General features: G+C 35.5%; 1 protein-coding gene across 1 annotated transcript; it reads left to right on the forward strand.

Moving 5' to 3' along the window:
- Positions 1–273: 273 nt before the first annotated feature.
- LOC127105298 (40S ribosomal protein S11) lies at positions 274–1798 on the forward strand. Its single transcript, XM_051042466.1, has 4 exons — positions 274–645; positions 1253–1397; positions 1491–1580; positions 1708–1798. The coding sequence occupies exons 1-4, from the start codon at positions 447–449 to the stop codon at positions 1796–1798; spliced, it is 525 nt and encodes a 174-aa protein (XP_050898423.1). The 5' UTR covers positions 274–446.
- Positions 1799–13521: the final 11723 nt, after the last annotated feature.

A 13521-nucleotide genomic window follows, 5' to 3' on the forward strand; every position in this document is an offset into this window, starting at 1 on the left:
ACAGCGCATCTTAGACAGCGCTTTTAAAAGAAAGCGCTGTCTAAGGTTAAAATAAAAATAAAACACGGAAAATGTTCTAAAAAAATAATGAAAGCGCTTTTAAATATAGACCTTAGTCAGCGCTTTTGAGAAAGCGCTGTTTAAAGTCTTTCAATTAAAAAAAAAATTTAGAACAATCAGGTTTAGGTTTAAGGTTTGACCGGGTAGACATATAACAATCAGGTTAGGGTTTCTCATCCTCTACCAAAAATCTGAGCGAGAAGGTTTCCAGTGCGTGCGGCTTCACCAAATCCCTCCTCCGCAATTCCACCATGGCTGAACAAGTAACTTCTTGTTGCTTCGTTTTTCGTTTTTTCATTCTGCTATGTTTCGATTTTCCATTGATGTGTATTTTTTAATCTGTTACAGACTGAGAAGGCTTATCTCAAACAACCCAAAGTGTTTTTATGGTATATTCAGCACTTCATATCTCAATGTGTGTTTTGTTTTTAACTGTGATGATTGTTGATCCATATTTGTTTGTTGTTTTTGCTCAATTTCGTAGCTCGAAGAAATCTGGTAAGGGGAAGAGGCCCGGTAAAGGTGGAAATCGCTTCTGGAAATCTGTTGGTCTTGGATTCAAGACCCCCAAAGAAGCCATCGAAGGTTCCTTTCTCTCTGTATTTATATATCTCAGTGTTTGTATATATATGGAGTGTCTTCGAGAGTGTGTTGATGTTTGGTTTTGAATGTATAAATGTAGCCTTTTGAAGGAGATGAGTGATGAACACACTTTGATAGCGAATTGATGCAAATCAAAATTAGAGAAAGATAGAAATAATGCAATAGAATACTACTAGAGCATTTTGGATTTGTGTAGTGGATGCTTAATTACATCTCTATATTTTTCTATGATTTCATACTTGTGAGGTTGCCAACTCTGTTTTTGTTGTGTGTTTTGTATTGTATTCCTATTGGAAGTATTGAGGTCTCGGGTCTCTATGATGTGCTTAGAAATCCTCAATACTTGTTCAAGTTATTAGGTGTTGCTTTTTAATGAATGGTTTTGGTATCTATTTTGAAAGAATTGGTATATATGTGGGGCAAATGTAAATGCTTGTATCTTGCTTCATGAAAGTGTTAATTGCAAACAGAATAATGGTCTCAATATATAGAGGCAGACTATTCTTAATATATCTCTGTATGATTATATGGTTATGGTTATTTTATTTCTGCTTCTAATACAGAAATGACCTTTGAATTTCAAATACAGGAACCTTTATTGACAAGAAGTGTCCATTCACTGGCAATGTTTCCATCCGTGGTCGTATCATAGCCGGAACCTGTCACAGTGCCAAAATGAATCGGACTATTATTGTCAGGAGGAATTATCTTCACTTCATTAAGAAATATCAGAGGTATTCTCCTTTAATGGCATGCTCTTCATTTTTAATTTGCATGCTTGGATAAACATAATTTGTAAAACCTTTTTCCTTACGTGCTCTACTTAGGTATGAGAAGAGGCATTCCAACATTCCAGCTCATGTGTCACCTGCCTTCCGTGTTAAGGAAGGTGATCATGTCATTATTGGTCAATGCAGGTGAAACTCTAGCAGAATTCTATCATTTCTGTATTAACCCATAGATACTTTTATTTTAGTATATTATCATATAGATATTGGTATATGTATGTGTGTGACTAAGCCTTTACTTGTGCCACTTCTATAGGCCACTCTCCAAGACAGTGAGGTTCAATGTATTGAAAGTCATCCCAGCTGGATCATCCAGTGGTGCAAAGAAGGCATTTTCTGGCATATGAGATTTGGTTGGCACTCTTAGTATAGAGATTTTATCATCTATGTTGAAAGTAATTCCCGATTTCTGTATGGTGAAATTATCAGTTTTGGTAATTTTTGTTTGCTTTTGAAGTTCTGTACTGTGATTTGATAAAAGATATTTTAATTATGTTTATTTTACTGGGCATGATCTTATTTTGGTTATTGAATACTAGTTTCAAATATTTTGAATTTTGGACAGAAAATTCCCCCTAAATTACTGTTTAGTATTTTAAACAAGTCTATGTGATCCAACATAGAACCTCAGTTTACATAACCCATTACCCAACCTTATCAAATTTCAATGGGATGTGTTTTAAATTAAAAATATTTTTTAATTTAAACCCTAAACCTGGAAAAAATGTGGTTTAAAACAAAAGCTTCAAAAAATTTCGTATACCTTAGACAGCGCTTTTGTAAAAAGCGCTGTCTAAGGGGGGGATTAGAAAGCGCTTTAGGCAAAAGCGCTGTCTAAGGGGGGGGCTTAGACAGCGCTTTTTGAAAAGCGTTGTCTAAGGTATACCTAAAAAATTAAAATATGAGGGTCTTAGAAAGCGCTTTTGGCCAAAGCGCTGTCTAAGGGGGGGGGGGGGGGGGGGGGGGGGGGCTTAGACAGCGCTTTTAAGATTTAAAAAAGCGCTGTCTAAACCTTTAGCAGCGGAGGTTTAGACAGCGCTTTAAAGCGCTGTCTAAGGCTAAAAAAAGCGTTGTCTAAGGTCTTGTTTGTTGTAGTGCTAGGATTCAGATAATAAGGTCGTAATGGGAGATTCTGTATCCCACACCTAAAGATTAGGAAGTTGTTATGACCACCCTACTATATAAGAAGATGTACTCAATCATACTTTTCATCGTATTTTATTGTTTTTGTTGTATTAGTGTTTTTACTTGCTAGATTTACTTGTGCTTCAAGTTTAGTCTTAGATCTTCATAATTTTTATGATTGTTCCTTTATTCTCTATTATGTGTAGTTACACTTAATTTACCTTAATTCTTTTCATTTGCATCAAAACAATTTTCATATGAATCAAAGCTATTTCCTTATCTTCATCAAAATCATTTTTCATCTACATCAAAGTCATGTTTTAGTTGCATTAAAATCTTTTTCATTAAATTCACCTTGCATTATAGAATTTTTGCATTAAACTTTTTTTGCATAAGTAAAGTATATTCTTTTAGTTCAAATTTACATTGATGATATTATATTTGGCGCCACTGATGAATCTCGTTGCAAGATGTTTGCTAGTGTCATGCAGTGAATTTGAAATGTCCTTCACGGGAGATCTCACTAATTTCTTAGGATTTCAAATTAAGCAAGCTTAAGAAGGAACTTTTATAAGCCAAATGAAGTATTTCTTGGAGCTTCTCAAGAAGTTCGATATACAAAATTCAAGGAACATTTCAACCATCACGGCGTCAAACGTGTTAATTTACAAAGACGAGAATGAAGTGGAGATCAAAATCACTAAATACAAAGGTATTATAGGATCCATACTCTATTTAATGGCAAGTGTGCCATATATTATTCTTAGTGTATGTATGTGTGCCATATATTAGGCGTCACCTAAGGAATCTCACTTTAAGATCATAAAAAGAAATTTAAGGTATCTTAACGTAACCTCGCATTACAGTCTTTAGTTCCCTAAAGGTAGCGCATGTAGCTTAATAGGTTTTTAGCTTTTTAGCTCATGTGTTCATCTAGAATTATTTATCTTTGCCATTGGTTTTTAAGTGTTTTAGAATCATTTCCATCTACCTCTTATTGATCTTGTCAAAGGGGGAGAATTTGTAACGTAAGCCTATAATTTTTTTATGTGTTTCACTTAAGTACTTCAGTTCTAGTTTAATCATATAAGCCTAGTTTTGTAATTTTTTATTTTAAGGTGTTGAGTTAAAATATTGTTAGAGACATAAGACCGTAGCTGATATTGATCGAAATGGTAAATGAGATTTGTTTCTCGGCTATATACACAACTTCCTCCCAATGCCATTCAATCTCTATCTATTATTCCAGTTTGACTTAATGACAGTGTCCATGATGACTTTTTTTGGAAAGATAACTTAGATGGTACTTATTCGGTTAAGACTGATTATGTTTGGTTAACAATGTCGATGCCTATTTGGGAAGGAGGTGGTGTCTGCTTCTTTTAGAAATGGATATGGCATCTACAAATGACATAAAAAATTAAATTTTTTTGTATGGGCCGTTTGTTATGAATCGTTACCGACTAGAAAGTTGTAGCACAAAAGAGGGATGATTTAGATTGCTACTTGCCAAAGATATAGTGATATAAATGAGACTATTTTGCACTACATTCGAGATTATGTTTTTGCTAGACAAGTTTGGCTTTATATTGATTTTGATGGCATTAATTTGTTTTCCTATAACAACATGGTGGAATGGCTTCAAACCGGAATTGAGTATGACAGGTTTCACATGTTTCTAACTACTTGTTGGTAGCTTTTGAGGGTAAGGAATCAATTTTATAGGGAGAACGAGAATGTCTTTATTTATCATCGTAAGCTATAAATTTTCAAATTTGCGAAGACTTTACTGGATGCATTTTCCTCTCGAGAGGTTGTAGTAGCGAATAACATATGGATTTCTTTGCATGCAATGGCAGAGACAACCATGGTTTTCAATGTAAATGGAATTGGTCAAGGGAGCCCATATCCATCTGGGTTCGGGGGCGTGATTGGGCAGCTAAATGGTTATTGGTTATTGGTTTTGTCGGTAGTGTTGGTGGTTCTACAATCCTTCATGTAGAACCCCTTACTTTATACCATGGACTCATAGTAGCATGAAATAAAAGGATTTGAGATTTGGTTTGTTATTCTGATTCTACTCTTGCTATCTATTTAGTAAAAGAAAAGTTAATCCTTAATACTATTTTGCATCTATTATTTCAAACATTAAATAGTTATCGTGAAGAGATTGACGATTCCTACTTATGCATTTTTGGAGAGAAGCAAGCGACTAATTGTTTGGCCAAGATGGATTTCTGAGTTTTTTTCTTAAAAATTGAACACATTCGACAAATTTTTATTATTTATAAATTGATTAATATAAAATAAAATTAATTATTATACGTTGTTAATTTAAAAAAATTTATGCGGCTGATTCATTATTATCATTAGTTTGCATTTTGATATAGCTGATTAAAATAAAAATTAATTTTTTTCAACTTTTGACATATATGGTTAGTTTACTTTGTAATTTTTTTTTCATACCACAACATCTTTCGATTAAACTCATATAAATTTGTTATTGTTTGTGGGAGAAAATTTATAAGACAGGTGTTTTATTTAAAAATTTCCGCTTAAATTAAACCTAACGAACATATTTTCATCAATTTAATTTAGTTCGAATTTTGTCACAAAATATTCCTAAAATTAAATTAAAACATATAACTTTAATTGTTTAGATTTTTTCTCTCTTCCTCTAGATATTGTTTCAAATTGATCCTCTTACATCTTACAAATCAAAATTATAGAACAATTGTTCAAATAAATTAAATTATTGTAAATTAAAATCAAATTTTGCGAGCCTACTTTATTATGCACAATATAGCCCGTTGATTAAAATTTGGGAAGAAAACATAATATGCCCAAATACGTTGTATATTATACTCTATTCAATTAATTATTAAAAAAAAAACTATTTAATACAGCTAACTTATGGCCCAATTAGGAAGGTAATGATACCCAAATCACGATCACTCTTTTTATTTTTGACAAATAAATCACATCACACTTGTTTTTATGTGACGTATACATGCTTTATTAAATTGACGATAACCATTTTTTTAGATTAATTAGTTGTTCATTAAAAAACACCACCGACAGCCGGTGCTGCCCATGTGGCACAAAAGTCATAAAACATTATTCTAAATTTTACTTATAATAAACATTATTCTAATATTCTCATAAAGGAAGAAAAGTTTACAAACTCTATGGCACACGTATTTTTAATTGGCAAGAGGTAGGTAATGTCAATTATTAATTTATTTTTCGTTTTGTAAGATTAAAAATCCATAGATTCTAGAAGTTGGGCAATAACACTTCAGAATGACAAAATGAATAAAAAAAATGTTAACCAACAAAAGGAAGTGTTTGTTATTGTAAATCAATCTCCCCAGCAAAAATGAAGTAGTTGAAAACATATGAGAAGGAAACAACTCTAGACCCCACCACTCTGTTTTGATTGGGAATTTGTAAAGGAAGGGGATGAGAATTTTGAAAAAGAAAAGAATTGAATAAAAATAATAGAAGAATTTAGGTGGAGAGGATTTTTGAAAAACAAATATTTAAAATTAAAATTTATTGATTTTTGGTAATTAAAAAATTGTATTAAAGAATTTAGACAAATTGTTTAAATATACTTTTTATTGTTATAGTATTTTAAGATTTTAAAATATTTTAGTGATAAGTACTATTTCATCATTTTATATAAAAAAATTTAATAAAATTATTAAAGATTCTATATATTTTTTTAAATTGTATTTTGAAATTCTCTTGTCCTCTCCTCTCGAGACTCTAAAACAAAATCTTAAGCTCTTATGTTTTTTTGTATTATTATGGTAGGTAGTCGGTTTATGGCCATCTTATGTTTTGGACTCTCAATTTTACACTACAAGAAAACAAGTATATGTGAGGGGTAAAAACCTAACAACGCATGCAAAATCCATAGAAACGCTTGAATATGTAAGGGGTAAAAAACCCTCGTTAGAATGGTCATCACAAATTTCATATAAAGGGGGGTAAAAAACCCTCGTTAGAATGGGCATCATAAATTTCATATAAAGGGGAGTAAAGAATCCTCGTTAGAAGGGTCATCACAAATTTCTCATAGGATAACAATCAAATTCTCATATCTTCAAAATAATTTTCTACTTTTTTTAATTACCTCTTTTATATTTATATTGTTTGTAGCGACCTTCATAGCAAAAACCTAAATAAAAATATTTGGGATTACTATTAAAATAAAATATAATAACAACAACAACTATACGCAAATACCAAATATAAAATATAAACTTACGAGTTTCTCTCATACTCGATGACCAATCTCGTAGTGGTATATTTGTTAAGATCCACAACGGGGGTGACATATGCATTGCCTCATCAGGCACTCGCCCCATAATGTGTCACCCTCGCGTAGTTGGGGGCTCGCCTTAAGGTGAAACGTGGAAAACGATATTTACTTAGTCCATAACTCCATGTACAAAGTCATGCACCTGACTCCTTAAGAAGTATACAGTTAACAACTTCCATGATCAATGTGGAGCAGTTATCGCTTGTTAGGAGTCCTCTTAACCTAGGCTCATAACTCTCTATAAATACATCACCCATAACACGAGGAAGGATAAGTCACTACGTACAAAAAACACCCTAAGAATACAGAGTTTCTCACATGCGGTGAATTTTCTCTCTCTACATAGCCAAAAACACCACAAAACAGGGTTTTCATCCACCGTGAGCAAGCCCTAACCCACAGAAAATCACTAAGGCCTCTGGACATCCCTACCAGTCTAGGGCTACCACATATTATGTATTTTTTTATAAGTACAAAGGCGCCCACCGTTGGACCCCGATAAAACTAACCTGTATCACACCTTTCATTATCATCACCACTCCTACACTCACAAAAGCCTCAACCTCCAACCTTAACCATCTTAAATATAGGTTGCTAAGAAGGTACCATCCCCCACACAGAAGGATACCCGAGGTGGTAGTGATCCCAACGCCATGGTATAAATGTGTGTCGTCATGGACAAAAATTGCGCCGCCAGAATCAAACTCTGGAGGACAATGTCCACAACATCCAATAACTCCAACACGAGGCTACTTCCACCTAGGAGATGGAAGTGTTGGACCCCTAACCAATTTTAGACGAAATATGGGAGGCTTATGTTCCATAAGGCTTCAATCCTCCCTTCTTAGCGAAGCTTGATGGCCACAACAAGCCTTATGAGCTTGTCATCTCCATCATAACACATATAGCCATCATTGGAATGCTCGATTCTCTAAAGTGCAATCTATTGACAAAAAAAATCATAAACGTAGCCTTACAATGGTATATGTGCCTACCTCAAGCTTCTTTCTCCAGTTATAAAAAACTGGTGAAGAAACTTGTGCATAAATTCGAAGTTAGTCGATAAAGGAAGATGTTCACCACTAATTTGTTTAACATTTGAAGGGGCCCTGAGAGTCGATAAGGGAATACCTTGTCCATTTTATGAAGCCACCATAATATTTGTCCACCCAAAATAATAAATTTTAGTGGGGGCATTTTATAATGGTCTCAAAACATGGTACATCAATGACTTTCTCGCCTAAAGGCCAGCATCTTCGTTAGTAGAGGTGGTCATAAAGGCGACATGATATATAAAGGGAAAAGAAAGCAATGTCGAGAAGAAGACCTGAGATGTAAAATAGTGATTACCTAGTGTGAAGGATCACAACACTCATGGAAGAGCAACTACACCTCGCCCCATCAGGTACAAAGCCACATTTAAGCGGGGAGGAAAGATCATGGAGAGCTTCACGCTCTAAACACCCACCCTAAACTGATCTGGAGGAAGGTTTCCACTTACATAATATCCATGCGCCTCCGGCCCTAAAGGCATAGGTTATGGTACTTGAGCCTAGAAGATGGTGTAAGTTTCATAAGGTTAAAGGACACCACACAAAAGACTGCTACCAACTTAAGAAGGAGATCAAGCGGTTGATCCAAGAGGGACGCCTTAAAAAGTATATCAAAGACGATTCATGTCATGGGTCAGGCGGTTCCAACTCCGACGGATGGGATGATGCAAAAATCCTTAGACCCATAAAGGGAAAGAATCCATCCAAAAAGGAGGGAGACAAGTTCATACTCCATACACTCAATATTATTTCATGTGGATTTGTAGGGGTGAAGAAACTAGCTCCGGTCGAAAGAGATATGCATGCCAAGTATTAAATATAGAGGATCTTGCAACAAAATCAAAGGAAGGTGAGATCAAGGCACTATAGGCTAATATCGCTTTTTAAGAGAAAGATGCACCAGGTATCTATCCCCACAATGACGACCTCATAGTTATCACCGTGAGGTGCAATGATTAGGAAATTCGAAGAGTCTTGGTAGCTCTGTATATATCCTCTATTAGGATGCATTTGAGAGGCTTTGCCTCAACCCAAATAACCTAATAGCTTTCAAGGGGTTACAAGGTAGATTCTCTAGAGAGCACGTGCATATGAAAGGCTATATAACAAAGAAGATCACCTTTGGAGTGGGGGAACAAATCAAGCAGATTGAGGTCAGGTATTTGGTTATAGACGCCACATATTCTTATAATATGATTATAGAGAAACCAAATTTTAGTCACTTGGGTGTCTCTTTGTCTACTTTATACTTGTGCATGAAGTACGCTCTCTCTAACATACATGTCAGAGTCATCCAAGGAGACCAAGAAATCCTATGCGGAGAGTCTCGAGCTTAAGAGAGTACTAACTCTAGGTGTGAATACCAGGAAGGTTGGTTCAGGAATCAAGACTCTACAAGCAGCTCTCCAAGGTAGGGAACCTCCCCCTTAGAAGAATGATAAAATAAGAGACTAAAGTTTCAATGGGAATATCCCCCGATGTATTTTTACTTTATTATTATTTGTTTGTTTTCTTATCTTCATTTTAGATTATGAGAGCATTATATCTCTTCCGCTTGTAAGGACAATTTGTTTTTTGGGAATGCACTATTTTCCCTGGTGTCTCATGAGAGGGCAAGGATTTTTAATGAGTCTCCTCATTTTATCATCGCTTAGATATTTACGTTATTGTCTCTTCTTTCTCTTTACTGAAAACTTAGGGACACCGAAGAAAACCTCCCCCAGAGGTGATAAAAAAACATTGGATCCCCACGAGGGATCCTTGCCTATCCCATGAAGGCGATTAAAATGTTGGACCCCCGTGAGGAATCATTACCCCCCTCCCATTTGAGGTGATTGAGATATTGGATCCCTACGAGGATCCTTGTTGCCCTATGAGGCTATTACAAAGCATGTTGGATCCCTACGAGGGGTTTTGTCACCCTTTGAGGTGATGAACCACGTTGGGTCCCTAAGAGGGATATTTATCGCTCCTCGAGGTAGGCAATACGCCGGAACCCTGTAGAGGGAACCTTATCTCCCTTTGTTGACAAGGTATGGATGAACCTCAACGAAAAGCCCTTGTCATCTCATATGGGACGATCAGAACCCAAACACGGAGATCATTTTTCCCTGGTGAGAGTTGTGAATAAATATAAAGCAAACAGTAATAATAAAAGAGAGAGCGTGTATCAACAAAAATTACATCCAAAAGTAGTAAATTAAGATATTAAAAAAATCCTTTAATGAAGGATAAAAATGGTTAAAGGTGTTGGGACCTTTAGAGTACCTACTCGTCGTCCATCAACTTACCATCTCGAACCATATTGAACAAGTTCATCTGACTCAAATCTATGTTCGGCTAGAAAAAGGACACTTGTTCCATCTCCCTATCAAAATACTGATCAAAGGCGACCACACCTTCTTTCTTTATCGATGACGCCTCCTCCTCCAAATCTTTTAGGGAACTGAGGGTTTCGTCAAGCGATGCCTTCAACATTTTCCCTTCATTTATGCGTTCAAGAGCCTTAGGAGAAACATCCTTAGTGTGGGCCCTCAAATTATCGTGTTCCTTCACCATGACTATCACTGGTTTATGATGCTCTTGAATGTCTCTTATGATAAAGTCCATCCTGGATTTAAACTCATTGATCGCACATATATGTTTTTCCCAATGGAATCTTTCCACCATGAGGCACCTCAATGCTTGAATCTCTTAGAGATTTGTCAAATAAGAGGAAAACTTATTTTGAAGTGAAGGCAGTCACCCATAAAATTCTCTAGGAGATAGGGGAAGCGCATAGAGAACTCCACTGGATTAAAAGAAGTGTCACTCCATATATAAGGCATAGGAGATCCAGCCAGGGGGAACATGTGCCCCACCTCTACTTCCTCCTTTGGCAAATGACCTTCATTTTGCCTTTAAGTGCTTGTAGGACAAGTTTCACAATCATGTTATGTCTCGCATTACCGTTTCTCTCCAGCCACCATTGAATCCCTAGGAAGGGGCGGGGGCATGACTAATAGTTGTTGTCTAGCTTGCATCCAAGCAAAGCGCTCTATCCTCTCGCTGAGCAAGATCTTATACATGTCCTATACAAAAAGACGATGTTAAAACATGTAAAACAACAAAGAATCGATCAAGTCAAGTGGTTGCTTCCATACCATAAAGCTTACCCATGTACTTCACTACCTCACCGTCGTTTTCTCAATCCATCGTAATTAGAGTATAATAGCTCATGAGATAGAAGTAGCTAAAAGTATAAATCATTTCTCATTAAAGGGGAGAACGAGTGCTTAAGTATATCCCTTTGATGGGTTAAAGGTTTGTTGTCCATGATAGAGGAAAACAAGGGACACGTGTCGCTCATATGGTCACCATAAAAGCATCATCCCACCCTCTGACCTGCACAAATCTATCTTTCAAATACTTATAGAGTTTCACACAGGGTTCCAACAAACTCCTAATTGACAAATAACGCAAAGTTTTTCAGCCATAATTGTGGATGATCTCCATGCCAACAAAATAAAGGAATACCCAAACAGTATGAGAGATGCCTAAATTACAATAGATAATATCAAAAGTTGTAAGAATGCTCCATACATTGGGCATGATTTGGGAATGGATGGCATTAATGGTTGCCAGGAAGTCTGCCTCAAAAGGCATAAAAGGAATCAGAACCCCCAACTTGTAAATAAATGGAAGATGCAAGTAAATTTAGGAGTAGGTAAACTACCAGCGGTGGCCATGTTCGCTATTTTTATCTCTGAATAGGGTTCCGTGATTACGTCCTCTTTGTGCCATGTGCTAGAAAATCCATTGCCCTAATAGAATTGTGTGATCATGTTAGTGCTTAAATATAGGGACACAATTCCTCTCACATTAACACATTTGGCTTTCTTCCTAACTATAAGCTTCTTACGAGGAGAAAATACTTGAGTACTTGGATCCCTAAGAAAATCAAGAACCACATAATCTCTATTCTCCTACCCAAAATCAATTAAGTGCTCTTATGTATATGATTTTTCTCTAGTAAAACACAATAGAAGCTCTAAAATAGGAAGGAAGAGGAAAGGTTTTCAAGAAAAGTGAGTTATGACCTTTTATATGGAAAAACCAATAACTCATGCAACATGCCTACATAATAACATAACTACTACGAGAAGAAGAAAGGCGCTCACACATTTGGGCTAGTAGTCACTACTTATCAATTTCGATGTGAATGTCATAACAATAAAAAAACAATGAGTATAATCGATAACTGAATAATAACAATAAGTCAGAATAATAACATTAACATCATCTGATCATATTGTTGGGTCTATCAAATCGAGGGATCAAACACGAGGGATCATTTTTACTTTGGGGCTTTTCTTTACGAGTAACACACCTTTGCGAGATACACACCGCATACTCACTCAAAATCTTAAAGTGATAGAATTGTGGGTTCTCCCATTTATAAATGCTCAAGCCTCCATATTTTTAACCAATGTGAGACTTCCCGACACTACTCACACTTGTTTTTCTTAACACTTTCTCTCAAGTGTGAGTCTATCCACAATGCTCTCCCTCAAGCGGAAGCTCTTTTTTTCATCAAATACACTTGTACCACCATTGACACTCTTCAACATTACACTTTACCCACGATCATATGGGGATACTTTTGATACAAGTGAGTCGGTCCTTTTACTCGAACCAAAGGCTCATGATAACAATGTTGGGTCTTGTGGACTCAATCAAGCAAAACTAGGTTCATCATCAAACTTGACTTAACCTAGAGGAATCTTGCTACTCATGCTGAAATTAATCAATATCAATAGTTTAGATTCAAATAGCATGAAAAATCATTGAAGAATAAGCTCTCCAATGGCTTCAATGATCTCCAAAAGCTCCAAAATTGCTCTAAAATGTCATTTTTTGTTCTTGGTAGTTGACCCCCCCCCCTCTCTCTCTCTCTCTATCTATCTATCTCTCCTTATAAAGTTGCTGAAAAATATAACTGCCAAACAGATGCAATGCGTGCAAGCTACTTATTAACGCGCGCATGTTACACCATCATTATTTCAACGCAAGTGCATTTCTTTTCAACGTGGGCACGCTAGAGGCAGCGTGGGCACGTTATGACTGCGTAAACTCCATAGGCTTCAACATGTTTTTGATCCTTTTTTCACCAATTTTCTCACTAAGTCCTTTTCTTCACTCCAAGGTGTTTTCTTTACAGCTTTTTCACTTAAATGCTTATAACATACTTAATTCTTGTTAGAATTCGATGATTTTTCTTGATAAATGACGAGTACTAATAACCTATTCAAAATACACATATCCTTTAAGAAAATTGTCAAAGTCCATTTAATTCACACACTATTTATAATTTTATCTTTATTGTTTGTTTCGAAAATTGTTGAAAACATTAAATTTATTGGTAAATTTGGAATTGTGACATTAAATATAATAATTGTATAAGAAATTTACTTATATTTGTTTCGGGTTGACCAAAATAGTATAACTCTCAAGACCAAATCATATCATTTCAAGTATTTAATTCATTCTCACTCTCAAACTACTTTTCCCTTAGTCACTGACT

Source organism: Lathyrus oleraceus, chromosome 7, assembly GCF_024323335.1.
Source record: "Lathyrus oleraceus cultivar Zhongwan6 chromosome 7, CAAS_Psat_ZW6_1.0, whole genome shotgun sequence".
Classification (NCBI taxonomy): domain Eukaryota; kingdom Viridiplantae; phylum Streptophyta; class Magnoliopsida; order Fabales; family Fabaceae; genus Lathyrus; species Lathyrus oleraceus.